The 18,608-nt window shown below is 44.6% G+C and overlaps 1 protein-coding gene across 2 annotated transcripts in view; it reads left to right on the top strand.

Moving 5' to 3' along the window:
- parp4 (poly (ADP-ribose) polymerase family, member 4) overlaps nucleotides 1-18,608 on the top strand; it is a 265,891-nt gene that overhangs the window by 79,149 nt on the left and 168,134 nt on the right. For both annotated transcript variants that reach the window (XM_070892180.1, XM_070892181.1), the window contains exons 8-12: nucleotides 6,079-6,213; nucleotides 6,979-7,152; nucleotides 8,408-8,568; nucleotides 15,545-15,682; nucleotides 18,261-18,359. In XM_070892180.1, coding sequence (XP_070748281.1) covers nucleotides 6,079-6,213; nucleotides 6,979-7,152; nucleotides 8,408-8,568; nucleotides 15,545-15,682; nucleotides 18,261-18,359 — 707 coding nt within the window. The remainder of the gene's footprint in view (nucleotides 1-6,078; nucleotides 6,214-6,978; nucleotides 7,153-8,407; nucleotides 8,569-15,544; nucleotides 15,683-18,260; nucleotides 18,360-18,608) is intronic.

Here is an 18,608-nt window from a genome sequence, read left to right on the forward strand (position 1 = left end):
TCACTGTGCAAGGAACCGACTTTAGCAGGCTCTCCATGTTCCGCTAGAAGATCGCTGCGGCCGACCGAATCCCGAACGGGCACCAGTTGTAGATAAACAGACCATGTTGATGCAGGTGATGCCTTTCGAAGACTCCTCCAGCTCCTGCGTCATGTAGGCCGAGGTCAGGTCCAGCTTGGTGAACGTCTTCCCTACAGCCAGGGTCGCGAATAGGTCGTCTGCCTTGGGTAGCGGGTACTGGTCCTGCAGCGAAAAACGGTTAATTGTTACTTTATAGTCCCCGCAAATTTTAACCGTACCATCCTCCTTGAGTACCGGAACAATCGGACTGGCCCAGTCGTTGAATTCCACCGGCGCGATGATGCCTTCACGTTGCAGCCTGTCCAGCTCGATTTCCACTTTTTCACACATCATGTACGGTACCACCCGAGCCTTGTGGATGGGTCGCGTACCGGGAACCAAATGGATCTGCACTTTCGTCCCCGAAAAGCCTCCAATGCCTGGCTCGAATAACGAAGGGAACTTGCTTAGAACCTAGGTACATGCGGTGTCGTCGACGGACGATAGCACTCGGATGTCGTCCCAGTTCCAGCGGATTTTCCCCAGCCAGCTTCTGCCAAACAACGTGGGGCCATCCCCTGGCACAATCCACAGCGGGAGTTCGTGTCCTGCTCCATCATAGGAGACTTTGACTTCAGCACTGCCAATTACAGGGATTAATTCCTTGGTGTAAGTCCTTAGTTTGGTGTGAATGGGGCTGAGCTTAGGCCTGAGTGCCTTCTTCCCCCACAGCTTGTCGACGGCCGTTTTACTCATTATGGACTGACTTGCCCCTGTGTCCAGCTCCATAGACACTGGAATACCATTCAGTTCAACTTTCAACATTATTGGTGGGCATTTCGTCATGAACATATGTACCTCGTACACCTCTGCCCCCTCAGTACGAGTTTCCAATCCGTCTGATCCACTGTGGATCGATCTTCCTCTGCAACGTGGTGGTTTGCAGCTCGCCTGCACATACGTTAGAGGTGTCCCATTGTTCTGCAGCCATTGTACGCATGTTGCTTAAAGCGGCATTGATGGGGCCGATGATCACCCCCGCAGCGCCAACAGGGTGTTAACTACCTCACATTAACAGACGATGGCGGAATCTGGGTCAATTGAGGTCAGGCCACAGTAGCTGGCGTGTATGTTCTGCCCTGTACATTCCTGCTCAAAACCAACGTTACTTTATGCACAGTACTGGCCGAAACTTCTTGGTTCTGCGAAATCTGTTTGGTGTTGTCACTGGTGGACATAAATGCCTGGGCTATCGTTATGGCTTTACTCAGATTCAAGTTTCTACAGTCAACAGTTTGCGAAGGATTGTCTCCTGTCTGATGCCCAGTACAAAAAAGTCTCTGAGCATTTGTTCTAGGATCCCTCAAACTCACAATGTCCTGCAAGGCGCCTTAGTTTGGCGACGTAGCTCACCACTTCCTGGCCCTCCGATCGTTGACATGTGTAGAACCGATATCTCGCCATCAAAACACTTTCCTTAGGATTTAGGTGCTCCCGGACCAGCGTACACAGCTCTTTGTAGAATTTCTCTGTTGGTTTTGCTGGGGCCGGGAGATTCTTCATGAGGCCATAGGTTGCTGCCCCACAGCCAGTTAGGAGGATTGCACTTCGTTTGGTCACGTTCTCGTCCCCTTCCAGCTCGCTGGCCATGAAGTATTGGTCGAGTCTCTCCACGAAAGCCTCCCAATCGTCCCCTTCTGAGAACTTCTCCAGGATGCCGACTGTTCTTTGCATTTTCGCGCGGTTGTTCGTTACCTCGTCGCCAATTGTTACACATAATAAATGGTCAGACTGAGTACTGTGTGTAATAAGTAAGTGTGACCTTAGCTCCTTTATTAAGGTTCCAGAGTGCAGGTATCTCATGGGTGGCCTGCTTATGTACAATGCTCTCAAGGGATGCTGGGATCCCTTGGGACTCCAACAGGTAGGCCCTCTGGTGGGCAGGTGTGATGCAGTTTACAAGGGGTTAAATACATAACAGAAACAATGGGTCGACCGGGGCAGTCCTGTTTGTGGATCTTGGGAAGGAGCTAGAAGCTGGCTGTGCAGGGTTGGGGAACTATGAGATTGGTGGCTGTGGAGGGAAGATCTCCAGAGGAGGTGAGGTCAGTGATGGTCTGGGAAATTATGGCTTGATGTTCAGTAGTGGGGTCATGGTCCAGGGGGAGGTAGGAGGAGGTGTCGGAGAGTTGGCGATCAGCCTCTGCAAGATAGAAGTCGGTTCACCAAACAACAACAGCGCCACCCTTGTCAGCAGGTTTGATGACCAGGTTAGGGTTGGATCTGAGCGAGCGGAGTGCTGCAAATTCAGAGGGAGGTAGGTTGGAGTGAGTGAGAGGAGCAGAGAAATTGAGACAGCCGATGTCCCGTCGGCAGTTTGCAATGAAGAGGTCTAGGGAGGGTAAAAGGCCAGAGGGAGGGGTCCAGGTAGAGCGAGAATTCTGAAAGTGTGAGAAAGGGTCAGCTGTGCAGGGGGAAGACTCCTGCGTAAGAAAGGGGCACGAGGCGAAGGCGGTGGAAAAAGAGCTCAGCATCGTGCCGAGCTCAAAACTCATTGAGGTGGGATCTCTGTGTAACTCCTGAAACAGCTTTGTTCACTTCAGTGAGTCAAGGCATGCAACACCAGGAACATAGAATTACATGGGATTACATGGGATAAACAGCACAGAAACAGACCATTCGGTCCAACCAGCGAAGTTCCTTCTGTCTTTCCTATAACTCTCTATCAGCATAACCCTCTATTCCCTTCTCCCTTGTATGCTTATCTAGCCTCCCTTTAAATGCATCTATACTATTCACTTTAACCACTCCTTGTGGTAGCGAGTTCCACATTCTCACCACTCTCTGGTTAAAGAAGTTTCTTCTGAATTCCCTATTTGATTTCTTGGTGACTATCTTATATTGATGGCCTCTAGTTTTGCTCATCCTCACACTCTCTCTGTATCTACTCGATCAAAACCTTTCATAATTTTAAAGACCTCTATTAGGTCACCCCTTAGCCTTCTCTTTTCAAGAGAAAAGAGACCCAGCCGGTTCATCCTTCCGTGATAGGTGTACCCTCGCACTCCAGTTATCACCCTTGTAAATCTTTTTTGCATGCTCTCCAGTGCCTCTATATCCTTTCTATAGAATGGCGACCAGAATTGTACACAGTACTCCCAAATGTGGTCTAACCAAGATTCGATATAAGTTTTGCAAAACTTATCTACTTTTCAATTAAATCCCTCTCGAAATAAACCGTAGTGCTTGGTTTGCTTTTTTAATGGCCTTGTTAACCTGTGCAGTGATTTGTGTATTTTTACTCCGAGATCCCTTTGATCTTCTACCCCACTCAGATTCGTATTTTTCAAGTAATATATGACTTCCCTATTTTGCTTACCAAAATGTAATACCTCATGTTTATCTGTTTTGAATTTCATTTTGACAATTATATGCCCATTCTTCAAGTTTATTAATGTCATAGAATCACAGAATAGAATTATAGAAATTTACAGTACGGAAGGAGGCTGTTTCAGCCCATCATGTCCGCGCCGGCCGATCAAGAGCTATCCAGCCTAATCCCACTTTACAGCTCTTGGTCCATAGCTCTTTAAGTTACGTCACTTTAAGTGCACATCCAAGTAGCTATTAAATGTGGTGAGGGTTTCTGCCTCTACCACCCTTTCAGGCAGTGAGTTCCAGACCCCCACCACTCTCTGGGTGAATAAATTTCCCCTCATATCTCCTATAAACCTCCCCCCAATTACTTTAAATCTATGCTCCCTGGTTGTTGACCCCTCTGCCAAGGGAAACATGTCCTTCCTATCCACTTTATCCAGACCCCTCATAATTTTATACACCTCAATCAGGTCTCCCCTTAGCCTCCTGTGTTCCATACAAAACAGACCCAGTATTTCATATCTTTCCTCATTACCAAAACTCTCCAGTCCAGGCAATATTCTTGTAAATCTACACTGCACCCTTTCCAGTCAATCACATCTTTCCTGTAATGTGGTGATCAAAACTGCACACAGTACTCTAGCTGCGGCCTAATCACTGTTTTATACAGTTCAAGCATAACCTTCTTGCTCGTGTATTCCATGCCTCGATTTATAAAGGCAAGTATTCCATCTGCCTTCAAGGTCCCTTTGTTCCACTACACTTTTCAGTGTCGTACCATTTAATGTGAATTCCCATGCGTTGTTAGACCTCCCCAAATGCATTACCTCACACTTATCCGGATTAAATTGCATTTGTCACTGTTCTGCCAACCTGACCAGTACATTGATATCTTCCTGCAGTCCGCAGCTTTCTTCTTCATTATCAACCACACAGCCTATTTTCTTGTCATCTGCAAACTTCTTAATCATACCCTTGACAATTAAGTCCATGTCACAAAAAGCAAGGGACCCAGCACTGAGCCCAGCAGAACCCCACTGGGTACAGCCTTCCAGTCACAAAAACACCCATCAACCAATTACCCTTTGCTTCCTGCCTCTGAGCCAATTTTGGATCCAACTTGCCACTTGGTGGTGGTCCCGTGGGCTATAACTTTCGTGACCAGTCTGCCATGTGGGACCTTATCAAAAGCTTTGCTAAAATCCATATACACTACATCATACACACTGCCCTCATCGACCCTTCTGGTTACCTCCTCGAAAAATTCAATCAAGTTAATTAGACACGACCTTCCCTTGACAAATCCATGCTGACTGTCCTTGATTAATTCATGTCTTTCCAAATGAAGATTTATCCTGTCCCTCAGAGATTTTATCCACAAGTTTTCCTACCACCGAAGTTATGCTGACTGGCCTGTAATTACTTTGTCTATTCCGTTCTCCCTTTTTAAACAAAGGCACAACATTAGCAGTCCTCCAGTCCTCTTATAATTTGTTGCAGTCCTCCTCAGTATTGACTATCCCCCCTCCAATTTAGTGTAATCTGCAAATTTTGAAATTGTGTTTTTGATTCTGAAGTCTAAATCGTTAATATAAATTGTGAACAACAGTAGTCCCAACGCTGATCCTTGTGGGACACCACTTCCCACCTTCTGCCACTGGGAACAGTCACTACTGGCTGAGCACTGCAACATATCCAGGACAGCAGAGAGTTTCAAATGCACTGTGCAGTTTCATAACACTCACTAGCGACAAATACATAGAATATACAGCACAGAAGCAAGCCATTCGGCCCAACAGGTCTATGCAGGTGTTTATGCTCCACACAAGCCTCCTCTTTTCCCTCTTCATCTAACCCTATTTGCATAACCGTCTAGTCCTTTCTCTCTCATGTGTTTATCTAGCTTCCCCTTAAATGCATCTATGTTATTCACCTCAACTACAAGTTGCTTTTTTTTAATTCCTTATTAATCTGCATCGCTACCTTTAATGATTTGTGAATGTGTATCTCAGATCCCTTTGCTCCTTTACCCCATTTAGTCTATTATTTTCCAGAGAGTACATGGCCTCCTAATCTTCCTTACATTTATCTATATAGAAATTTGTTCGTCAATCACACACCCATTTTGCAAGTTTATTAATGGCTTCTTGTATTTTGTCACCGTCATCCTCAGTATTAACTATACCACAATTTGGGGTCGTCTGCTAATTGTGATAGTGTACTTCTGATTCCCGAGTCCAAATTGTTTATGTAAATTGTGAACAATGGTGGTCCCAGCAGCGATCCCTGTGGAATACCACCTCCCACCTACTGCCAGTCTGAGTAACTACATTTAACCCCTACTTTCTGTTTTGTAGCCAGTTTGCTAACCATTCTGTTACTTGTCCCCTGACTCCACCTGCTTGGACCTTAGTCATGAGTTTACTATGTGGTACCTTATCGAAGGCCTTTTGAAAAACCAAGTATTATTGCATCTACTGCATTACCTGTGTCTGCTTTTTCAGTTACTTCTTCAAGGAATTCAGTAAAGTTGGTCAAGCATGACCTTCCTTTTTGGAATCGGAGCTGACTATTGTTTATTGTATTTTCCTCCTTCAGGGGTGACTATTTTCACTCATTTTGTGTTTTTCTTTACAACAGCTTGTAATTGAGGAAGCCCTGAATACCAGCAACATTTCTAATGAAGTTGGAGTTTTCGTAGAAATGGTTTGGGCAGAAGCTCAGGGCCATTTAGAAGATCAGTTGATCAATCCAACCTCCATCACTCTCAATGATGTAAGATATGTTTTTTGTTTTGCTTTTCAAGAGCCATTAGAAAATAGCTCAGTGGATAAGTGCACTGCATGGTATGATTTTGAACTGCACAACCAAGAGCTAATCTCAGCCAGGGCAGCAATGAGGCACAATAGTTGTTCTTGTGTTTTGGGGTTGTTACACTAGATATATTTGGGTTTAGTGTCAAAGGCCACTCCTACAAGCAGACCTCATCTTCTTTATGAACAAGTGTATGTCTTATCCTGCCTAATCTCCAGGTAAATGTTGTGAGATCCAGGGATTGAACACAAAAGCCTTGCCAGTGTACTCGGGCTTGCAGCAGTAATCACATGCCGGCATGTGACCCCGGTCTTTGGCTGGCACACTGAATTTACATTCCATCAGAGGAATGTTGGCCAGGATACCAGAAGAACTCTCGGGTCTTTAAATAGTGCAGTATGATCTTTTATATCCACTTGATCCAACAGAATGCACAGATGGTGCCTTGGTTCAGTGTTTCTCTGACAATTCAGCTCTTCCTCAGTAATGAAGTATTATGCATTCAGGTCTTTGAGTGAGACTTGAAACCACAACCTTCTGATTCAAAGGCAAGAATTAAGCTGGCACTGGGAAAGTTAAATGTATGAATCGGGAAAAAGGAAAAGAGAAAAAGTGATAAAGCCATTAAAACCCCATGTTTAAAGTTCAATGAAAAAGTGTGTATTATATTTCAGTTAATATTTTGCACAGCAGGTTAAATTCTGTTCATTATTGTTTGACTTTTAGGTAACCAGGGCTGAAGGGGTCCTCCTGCAGATGAAAAAAGCTATTGATGATAAAATTGAGATGGCAACATTGAGAGATTTAATGTCCCAATTCTATTCCATCTTGCTAATCAAACCGGAGACTTACATTACAGTAACCAAGAGAAAGATATCTGAGAAACAAGATCTCTGTCAGGTAATAACCATTTTGTGTACTTTTGCCTAGCGAAGTTGCTACAGTGCTGATGTAGATCGGTCATTTCTATTTATGAACCACTAGTTCTGGAGTTAGCAGTTTGTGAAATAAGCCATTAACAAATAAGGTTGATTCAATGTTTAAATGTTTTGATACAACATCAAGGATACCACAAATATCACACTTTAATGTTTTTTATGGAGAATCACCCACATGGAAACAATAACGGTTCTCTAAAGCATGGAGCAGCACTATGGAATAGCAGATTCAGGCTTGCACCTTTGATTTCCACTTAGTGAATTCCCAATTTCAGCATTGTCATCAAGAAACGTCTAGAGGGCTAGATTTTCGGCTTTGCTCATTTCGGGGCGGTAATGGCGACGGGGCGATAAAGGTTGCGCCCAGGAACAGTTTGCGCCTCAGTCAGCAAAATTCGGCAGCTGGGCCCTGAGTGTGGGGCGGAGTGCTAAGGGATGCATTGAACACCCCTCTTAGGGCGCTAGGCTGGCTGAGCATGCGAAAATCCCGAGCTAAGCAGCCAGCCTCAGAACGCTCTAAGAGAGGCCTGGGGAGAAAAAAAATAACCTGAAAAAACCCACCAAAAGCAGTCCCAATAAATAACTCACGCCACCACAACATAAATCACAAAAAAAAAACAATCACACTTACCTGAGGTCGACATTACTTACCTCACTGCAGCCGCTACAGGTCGGACCGCCCGCTTTCACAGGCATTCCCAGCATGGCATCCTACACAGCGCTACGGGTCGGGCGGGAACCAAAAATGGAGCCGGTGTCGCAACCAGGGGCGTTGCACACCGGCTCGCCTCTTCTGGGTGGTAATGCTCCGCGCCTCGCCGAAACCAGCCCCGAAAACCCCGGCCGGGCACTGGAAGCTGGTCGCCCGACCAGAAGAGCTTACCGCCGCCACTGCCTTTCCTCCTGGGCGAAAATAGAATCAGCAACGAGCCAAAAATCTCGCTCTTAAGTGTCTTAGCCATTGATTTTTGACCCCCACCTTTTTGTGTGTAAATATTATCCTCTGCTAGGTGCTTTTGGCCATCCGAAAACCAAAGTAATGAATTCACTCTGCACAATCACCTGGGATAGACAAGCAGCATACCTTCCTCCAAAAGGCATTAAAGTATAAGATTTGTGTGCTTACTCATTAAAACAAATCAAGGCAAGAATATGAAGATATAATACAATATCAGAGTCTAAAAGATAGGGATACACATTGTTTTTTCCTGTTTCAGTTGCTAAGAGATGTCCTTCATGCAAGTGAGGCTACGTCATGGACCCCGGTACCTTCATCGCTTACTAAATGTCGTGCTCTGAGATGTCACATTGAATATGTTCATCCAAATACTGATGAATTTCTGCATGTCAAAAATCAGTTATTGAACACTAATCAAAGGTACCTATTCTTATAATTTACAATCCCATTCCCAAATATACTTTCATCCCACTTTTCTGCAAGGTAATTAACTTGTTTTAGCTGGGAGTCTATTCCATATATCCACTACCCTAGAAGGGAGAAACTATTGTAATTTCTAGTGCTGCCTGAGGCTTGCTAATTTTATCCTGTTTTCTTTATGCAATCAGATTTCAAGTCAGGTAACCTGATATTTACATTATTCATCTTTTCATCATTTAAAATCACTTAGTCTTTTCTCTGATGAAAACAAATTCAGAGTGAGAGTCTCTTCTAGCTGCTCTTCTTTGAGTTCTCACCAACAGATCAATGTTTTTTCACAAAATACTTGCAGATGAAGGCCATTTGGCCTACCTTAACTCATCCATCCAGAGAGATTCTAAAGTCATCCCACTGTAACATCCAGTTGTTTCTTAAATGAGCCCATAGTTTTTGCCTCCACTACTCTTTCTGAAAATTTATTCTACATATTGGGCCAGAATTTACTGTTAAAATAATGGCGAGTGCACGTGGTTAGACATGAAAATCCAGAAGTTGCTGTCCGAGATTGCGCCTCTCCTCTGTAAGCTGCACAAAAATGTCATCTCGCCATGTGCCTCCCCATTCAAATGTGTTGAATGGTGCGAAGTTCCTGTACTGATGTTGTAGATGCGGACTAAACTCACCACAGAAAATTAGGGCTTGTCCATTCCAGTCTAAGTACCCTTTTGACAGCATGGTAAGTCTTAATTACTACCAAACAATTTCTCTGACACTGAAAATTAATTTTTATAAGTGTGGAGTCTCGTTCCTTCAGCTTTTAATTATTGTTGGAGATGTTTGAGCCGATTGGTTTCTTTCCATGCCATAAATTTCTGAGTCAGATTTTTTTTTAAGTACATTTTTTTTCTTACTTCCTATTTCTGTCTCCCTTATCTCTCTCTTTTAATCCAATTTTTCTTTCCTTCTCATTATTTCACTTTCTGTACCTGATTTGACATTGAATTCACTATTCTAATTTATACATCCTGGTTCAGACGCTGTGCTGCTCATTAAAGATTCGTCAATCGTTACGTAGTGGCTTGTTCTGTTCACACAAATCCCAGATGCCCTGTAGAAGATTCCACACCGTTTGGATGTTCCACTAATAGTAACTTGCTGTGCAAAAGCTCATAGAAAGTCAGTGGGCATGTGAAAATCCATCAAATGGCAGGCGCGTTCGTTCGCCACTCGCATCAAAATCTGCCCCATTCTTTGTGTGAAGAAAATCTGTCATAAAAGTACCCTTTCCTGATTTGTACCCTTTCCTGATTTGAATCTGTGTCCCCTAATTTTACTGCAACAATTTAATTTCAAGTAATTTTCAAGGTTAATTTTTTCTAAAACCTTCTAAGGGCCCAAACTTGGTCAAAGCCAAGGCTGCCCAAAGGACCGTCGAGAAACCTGGCGGTACTTTGCCAGGAAAATTCCTCTAAAAGATATGCCAGTATCGTCCAGTGGCAAAATAACAACTTACGCTGTGAATCTGGGCATCAGCGGGCAGGAGCTGCCAATCTCGGCGGCATATGCAATCCTCACCAAAGTGCCACCAAGGATTGAGTCAGACCCAGGGAGCACATAAAAATAAAAATGTTCACAAAAAAAAACCCCACTAGAAGACCTTCAGGGGACCTAATACACATAAATCACTGAAAAAAAAATAAAAGAAGTTCACTAACCTTTTTTTGCAGGTCTTCGTACTTACCGTTGGGGTTAGACCTGCCTTCATGCAGTGGTCCTTCCCCCTGCTGCTGTCGACTCGTGCCCGTACCAAACTGGCAGCTTGGCGGGTGGGAGGACACTTGCGGGTCAGCGGGAGGTTCCCACAGGTACTGCCCTCCCGCCAGTGGGAGGCCCCACGAAAATGGCACTGAGGGGAGACCGCCCAGAAAACTCGGCGGCGGCAGTATGCCACCAAGTTCAGGCCCATAATCGTGTGCCCAAATCGTTGAAGGCGGCAGGGCAGGTTGAGAAAACAGTTAAAAAAGCATACAGGATCCTGAGCTTCATAAGTAGAGGCATAGGGGCTGAAATTCATTATCGCCCCGTTTGTGGGTGGTAATATCCGGGAGCCGCAAAACGTAGCACCAGGCATGGAATTCCCGCCTCCTCGAGAAATTTGGGTTGCCGCCCTCAGAAGGAAGTAGATCCAGTGCTCCACTTCCTTCCAGAGGTGCTAACCGGGCAGATGCCTCAGCAGCGCTACGCACTGGACCGCGTAGCGCTGCCGTGTCCGAAGGGCTCTTCCCTCAATTAAAGGGAAGAGCCCATGCTGCCGACTCTGCAAAAGAAAAAGGCACCTGGACCACCAGGGAGCGGAGGTGCTGCACGACCAGCCCGGCATTCAAGCAGAGTGCCGGGCTGAGCGATCGTGGCCATGACCCCACAAAGAAACCAGGAGCAACAACAAAAAGGTACGTTTTTATTTCTGCACTCGGCCATCTCGCCTTTAATTTTTGCCCTGGTAGCGGTCGGCCGGCTGATACGCATTCTCTGAAGATGTAAGTGTTATTGCCTGGTGCAGCTGCAGAGGGCAAAAGCCAATTTCGGGGCCTGGCTGCTAATAGGGCAATGCGCAAAATTATGTTGGGTCTAGACAGAGTAGATAGAGAGAAACTGTTCCCATTGGCAAAAGGGTTGAGAACAAGAGGACACAAATTTAAGGTGATTGGTAAAAGAACCAAAGGCGACATGAGGAAAAAGTTTTTTATGCAACGAGTAGTTAGGATCTGGAATGCACTGCCTGAAAGGGTGTGGGAGGCACACTCAATCGGGGCTTTTAAAAGGCAATTGGAGAAGTATCTGAAGGAAAAAAAATTGCAGGGCTACAGGAAAAGAGCGGGGGAGTGGGACCAGCTGAAGTGCTCTTGCAGAGAGCCCTCATGGGCTCGATAGGCTGAATGGCCTCCTTCTGTGCTGTAACCATTCTATGATTGTGTACTCGAAAAGATCACTTCTCAGTTGCCTCCTTTCCAAGCTGGAAAGCCCAAGTTTTTCCAGGATTTCTGCATGACCCTGACACTTGGGATGATCTTTGTGGTCCCTCTGCGCTGTCTCCAGCACTTGAATGTTTGTCTTGCTTTTTGGCAAGCAGAACTTGACACAGTATTCAAGGTGCGGTCTTATTGGAGCACTATAAGGTTGGATCATTGCCTCCTCTGACTTGTATTCTACCATTGTATTGCAACATCCTATTGTGTTCGATGGTTGCATTAGTTGGACATGTTTAACATTGAATGCACTAAACCTTCAAGGTCTCTCAGCTTCATTCTTAGTTATTTCAGTGTCATTCATGGAGTACACATGTCATCTACTTTTTCTTCCTGTATGTAGTATTTTCTATTTGTCTGCTTTAAATTTCATCTGCCGTTGTTCTGCCCACTTAAATATCTTGTCCAACTCCTTCTGTAGTTTATGGGCTGCCTCTTCTGATTTCACTGCCTCTTCTAGTTTGGTTGCATCTGCAAATTAAAGTTCATGATTCAAGGTAATTTATGTAGATTAGAAAAAGCAATGGTCCCAGCACTGAGCCCTCAGGCACCCCACTCAGTACTTCCTCTTCCTTCCCCCCCCACTCCAATATAACTTCACTAATGAGTACTCATCGTTTTCTATCCTTCAAACAATTTCTTATCTATTCTCGGGGTTTACTCTGACTCCTCACAGCACTGTATTTAATGAATAGCCTATGGTGTGAATTTTTTTCAAATGTTTTGGAAGTTGAGGTCTACCACAGTCCACTTGGGTTGTCACTTCATCAAAAATAAATCAAGGAGCTTAGTCAGAAAAGATCATAAGAACATAAGAAATAGAAGCAGGAGTAGGCCATTTGGCCCCTCGAGCCTGCTCCGCCATTCAATAAGATCATGGCTGATCTGATCATGGACTCGGCTCCACTTCTCTGCCCGCTCCCCATAATCCTTTACTCCCTTATCGCTCAAAAATCTGTCTTCCTGTCTTTCTGCATCCATGTTGACTGCTGTTAACCAGGTTGTTGTTGTACAGATTACTCCTGATAGTCAAGTCTATTTACATGGAGTGGAAGTACGACTAATGCATCTATAATTGTCTGTTTGTTTTGACACCTTTTTGGATGTGTGCACAAAATGAGCCTCTTTCCAATCATCTGGTATCTCCTCAGTGTCGAATGACTCTTTCATAATGATTGTCAGTGTTTCACGAATCTCTTCCCTAGTCACTTTTCAGCATTCTGGGATAAATACCATCCATCCATGTGGAGGCAGATTAGCTGAGAGGATCCAAAATTTGTGTTAATGAGGCTATGGCATGAAATGTGTGCAAAGACTAACACATAAAATGCAGCCAACTGGGAAATTGTGGGCAGTAAGAATTAGACACAAATGTGCATGATGTCATATGAGGACAACATGGGCCCGAAATTCAGTACTGCTGGAAAGCTGGTGCTCGCCCCACCTTTTTGTGGCCATTAGCGCTGACATTTTTTAGTGGCTGGGCCACCCCATATTCAGCTCCAAAAGTGAATAAATGGATTCCTGTGCAAATGAACCCTTCCAAAGTGGAGTTTTCAGCGGTGTGGCTGTCTTAATTTAAGCGTTATCACCACTGAGAAATTCAGCATACAGGTAAGGGTTTCTAATGAACCAGCTGCTCCCTGGTCTTTTTAAAGTCCAGGGTTTGCAGCAAGGCCCTGAGGGGGGAAGGAGGTTGGAAGAATGGCTAGTGTAAGAGGTGCAAGGAAAGCCAACAGGTTCACTGATATGGAGCTGGAGACACTGATGGATGGTGTGGAGGAAGAAGAATACGGTTTCCTGACGTGGGGAGACCTGGCAGACAGGCAGTACATAATACATGGAGAGAGATTACAGGGGAGGTGTCAGGCACCTACATATATGTTAGGATGCATCCTCCCAGGAGAGTGCTGGCCAGTCTGCACCCGGCCCTTCCAGGGTGGCGATGGGTCGACGCTTCTTAGCTCTGGGGTGACAGGGATCCTCCTCCTCCTCCTCCTGCATCTCCTCCTCCTCATCATCATCATCAGGTGGTACTGCTGGCTTGACCTCCAGCGGCTGTCCCCTCAAGATAGCCAGGTTGTGCAGCATGCAGCAGACCATGACAATTATGGAGACCTATTGAGGAGAGCACTGCAAGATGCCACCAGAGCTGTCCAGGCACTGGAAACCTCCGCATAAGGATGCCTATGATGCACCTGGTGGCACAATGAGCGTCATTGTATGCATGCTCTAGCGCTGACCTGGAGTTCTGCAGTGGATTGAGCAGCCAAGTGGACAGAGGATATCCCTCGTCCCTAAGCAGCCAACCGCAATCTTGATTCGGGCCGGTCAAGATGATGGGCACACTGGTCTAGCGCAGAATGAACGAATCATGGCTGCTGCCTCCCTTGCCCGCTGCTTCTCTGTACCGTCATCATCATAGGCGATCCCTCGGAATCGAGGAAAACTTGTTTCCACTCCCAAAATGAGTTCTTTGATGGCTGAACAGTCCGATACGAGAGCCACAGACCCTGTTACAGGTGGGACAGACATTCGTCGAGGGAAGGGGTCGGTGAGGCTGGTTTGCCGTGCGCTCCTTCCACTGCCTGCGTTGGCCTCTTCATGCTCTTTGCGTTGGGACTCGAAGAGCTCGACGCCCTTCCGGATGTACTTTCTCCACCTCGGGCGGTCTTTGGCCAGGGTCTCCCAGGTGTCAGTGGTGATGTCGCACTTTACCAGGGAGGCTTTGAGGGTGTTCTTATAACATTTCCGCTGTCCTCCTTGGGCTCGGTGCTGACGGTGACGCCTTCTCCTGCGTGCTGGCCTGCTTCTGATCAGGTGTGCCAGATGTCACCCTCCCAACACTCCTCCCATCCTCAGGGTGAACCCTGCCAAGCAGGTCTCTGCAGCCTACACGACTCCACTAAAGAGTCAGACCTGAAAGTTGTACAAAAGTACAGGGGTATGTGCAAACCTCTGAGCAGCACTCAGCAGACTTAATGGAGCCAAAACAATTAATAAAATTATATGAAAAAATAAATACTGTGGATTCCTGCTGGAAAATGAAATAAAAACACTAATAATTAATAAAACGATATGAAAAGATAAATACTACAGATGCATGCTGGAAAATGAAATTAAAACACTAATAAGTAATAAAACAATTTTACCTATCAAGGACCCCAGCAGTGTCGCGTTCGAGCACCGCATCGAAAACCTCGGTGAATTTTGTTGTGGTAGTCCCTTTCCAGTGGCCTACACGCCGCAGAGCTCACCGCTGGAAACCTTCCTTTACAACGACTTCACTGTGCCATTTTCAGTGGAAGTGAACACTGCTGAAATCCTCCCCGAGCTGAATATGGCTCAGGGAGGGAAAAGTAGCCGACCACGGCGGCTGATCGATTTTTTTCGAACGACCACCCAAACTCCACGTTAGCCGTCCCTTCGGGGACAGTGAATTTCGGGCCCCATATGTTAAAGATATAAAATGTTCGAATTGAATGCAATAGTTTCTGAGGTTATTTAAGAATGTTTTATCATAGTGAATATTAATAGTTGATTATTATTAATCTTTAGAAGTTTTAGTTGGGGCCCCACAACCCGGCACTAACCTTCCTAAGAGTACCCAAAATCCTACAGCTGAATATGGCTTTTAGATCTTTTTTTGACATATTTGTTGGGTGATAGACATGGAGACAACATTAGGATATATTTAGTGTTAACAAATTGTAGTCATGGTAAAAGTGTACATTTTAATAAATTCATTTTGTGGACTTTGCCCTTTCAACGGTCAATGATTATAAAAGTGGAAAAGCCATTTATTCCACATATGTTGAAAGATGAACAGATCTATAATAGTGTTTGTGAATATAACCAACTCTGATCACTTTCATTTACTTGAAACAGTGATAGCAAATGTACAGTTCTGAACTTGGGTATATTTACAAATGATTTTGGTTTTTTTCTAGTGGTTGTTCTGTCAAGATTTTGCAGATTTTTCGTGTTGCTAGACTAAGTGAAACTAAACATTTTCAAAGCCAACTTGGCAATATTCAGCCACTGTACCATGCCTCTTGTGGGAGCAACTTTGTTGGTATATTGTCTCGGTAAGTGTGAGTTTTATACAGTTGTGCTGTTTGACTTGCACCAGTCATTGTGATTCTGTAATAAGTTTGTTCTGTTGGTAAATAAGATATGAACATACCATAAAGTATGAAAAAGACCAACTGGTCCATCAAGCCTGCTCCATTCCTGCATGATATAACTTTAAGACATCATGCAAATTTTCCCCCATCTCTATCTCACCATCTCTCTCTCTCTCTACCGTACTCACTCGCTCGCGCGCGTGCGCGCCCACACACACACAATTAGAAATATGAAAAAACCTTGGGCCAATTTAGAAAAAAAACAGAGCAGTTTCTCTTCAAGGGTGATCAAGCAAGCTCCAGGATGTCACAGTGACGGTGACACAACCCCCAAAGACTTACCCACCTTCTATATATAAAGTTGTTTGTGGGAAATTCCAGCTCTGCTCAGCAGTCTTGAGAACACAGGCATGCATGGTGCACAGATACTTGGTGTTGCTTCCCAAGTGCATCATGCTACATTTGTCTGTAATAAAAGGCATCTGCCAGACACGGTCCATTCCCATATCACATCCATATCCACCTCCAATCTTTTTCTTTTACGGCCCTTACACCCACACAAAACTTTGTGTCATCCGTAGACGTGCAGATAGTTCGTCCAACGCCTTTATCCAGTTCATATGATAAAGATGATGAAAAGCACTGGCTTTAAACTAATCCCTGCGGGCCTTCACTAATGACCAGCACCACATAGAACTTCTATGATTAATAACTGCCTTCTGTCTTCACAAATGCAATCAGGTCTGACTTGCACTTGAGTGACTCCTGTTGCCTTCTGGGAACTGGTTACAGGTCTCAGGCTATGCAGGTGTAAAAAAGGGATAAAATTGTAGAAAAGATACTAAAAAAATGCAGATGGATTTGTAATTCTACACTTTTTGGATAACAATCATTGGGATCATTTAATCCTTTATACAAGCATGTTGATGTGAAATGAATTTAATTGATTTCCGATTCTACCTCGAACTGACCTTCCGACTCCATATCCTCTCCATTACAAAGGCCGCCTACTTCCACCTCTGCAACATCGTTCACCTCCACCCCGCCTGAAAGAAACTCTCATCCGGGCCTTAGTCACCTCCAGAAGACTATTGCAGTGCTCTCCTGACCGGACACCCATCCTCCATGTTCTGCTTACATCAAACTCTGCTGCCCTTATCCTAGCCCGCACCAAGTCCTGCTCACCCATCGCTCTTGTCCTTGGTGACCTATATTGGCTCCTGGTCCTCCAGTTTAAATTCTAATCTTTGTGTTTAAATCCCTTCATGGCCCGACTCGTACTATTTTGTAACCTCCTCCAGCCCTACAATGCCCCAACCCCCTCCCCAAATCACTATGTTCCTTTCACTCTGGTCTCTCTTGTACCCCGCCCTCTCTTCGCCCACCATTGGTGATTGTTCCTTCAGCCTCCGAGGCCCCATGTTCTGTATTTTCCTCCCTCAACCCCTCCACCTTTCCACCTCCCTCTCCGGCGTTAAGACCCTTCTTAAAAACCCACATAATGATACAAGAAAATTAATAATTGTAGAACCATGACACTGTACACGTTTTTCTGCTCTCCACTTCATGTAGTGCCAAATATATCCAATTTTAAAAATATCACTCAAAAAGTAATACTCATATTAGTACCCACATACACTACCACAGGTGTGTGGATGTTAGTTCACATCTGTTATGTATGTAATAACTCGATAGACTGAATACTGTAAACTAACAGAGGTACAAACCTGACTCTGCTTTATTAGGGCCCAAAGTGATTACATTACATGATGGCTTGCCTTTTATACTTGGGCCACACACACGTGTGTACAGCCCAATGACCTCCGACAGTGGCGCCACCTGGTGGCTAGTAACCCCAAGCATACATACATGACAACATCCTTCTATCCAACACATTACTGAGTGCTCAATCCCAGCCATGTCAGTGGAGAAGGACTGAGAACCAAGAGGAGACCAGGTGCTTCATAAAACACGGATGGAAAATCAGAGGGAGTGTCAGCACTGGAATGTCACACTCTAGCAGCTGATCCAGAGTGTAATAAAGGGAGATACCTGACATTTCATACTTGCCTCTTGTTGCCCATTTTATGATCTAGTACTACTAGCTAGAAGCAGCCTGGGACCAGCCACATTTTGTAGAACTCCTAATATATTATGAAGTTGCACCCCAGTGGCGTTCATGCTCCACTTGAGCCTCCTCCCGTCTTTCCTTATCTAAATCTATCAGCATAACCCTCTATTCCCTTCTCCTTCATATGCTTGTCTAACCTCCCCTTAAATGCATCTATATTATTCGCTTCAGCCACTCCCTGTGGTAGCGAGTTCCACATTCTAAAATTGTTGTAAAGTGCCTTGGGATATTTTACTATGTTAAAGGTGCTATATGAATAAAAGTTATTATTATTCTCACCACTCTTTGGATAAAGAAGTTTCTTCTGAATTCCCTATTGGATGTTTGTCATAGCATTCTCATTCATGAGCAGCTCTGTACATGCTCACCCTGTTTCAATGGTTTAAATGGTATTCATGCATTTCACAGAGGGTTATTATTGCCAAAGTCAGTAGTGGAAAATTATGGGGTGGAGCGAACAGATGTCGGCAATCTTGGAAGCGGAATTTACTTCAGCAGTTCAATCAGGTCAGTTATATTTTGGTCAGAATTTTTCTTATAAAGGAAGATTGAGCTGAACTGCGAGAATTATTTGGAGAGACGTTTGGTTGTTGGTTGCAGTTGAAAATTTACTTTAGTCCATGTTTTTTACAAATATTTATATGTATCCATTGCCAGCTGCAGCATGAACTTTCTTGACAGCCAGAATGGCATCTGAAAATTGTTTGCTAAGCCTGCCCAAAAACTGCGTGTAAGGTCTACAGTATCCTTTAATAA

The sequence above is a fragment of the Pristiophorus japonicus genome, chromosome 10, assembly GCF_044704955.1.
Source record: "Pristiophorus japonicus isolate sPriJap1 chromosome 10, sPriJap1.hap1, whole genome shotgun sequence".
Classification (NCBI taxonomy): Eukaryota; Metazoa; Chordata; class Chondrichthyes; family Pristiophoridae; genus Pristiophorus; species Pristiophorus japonicus.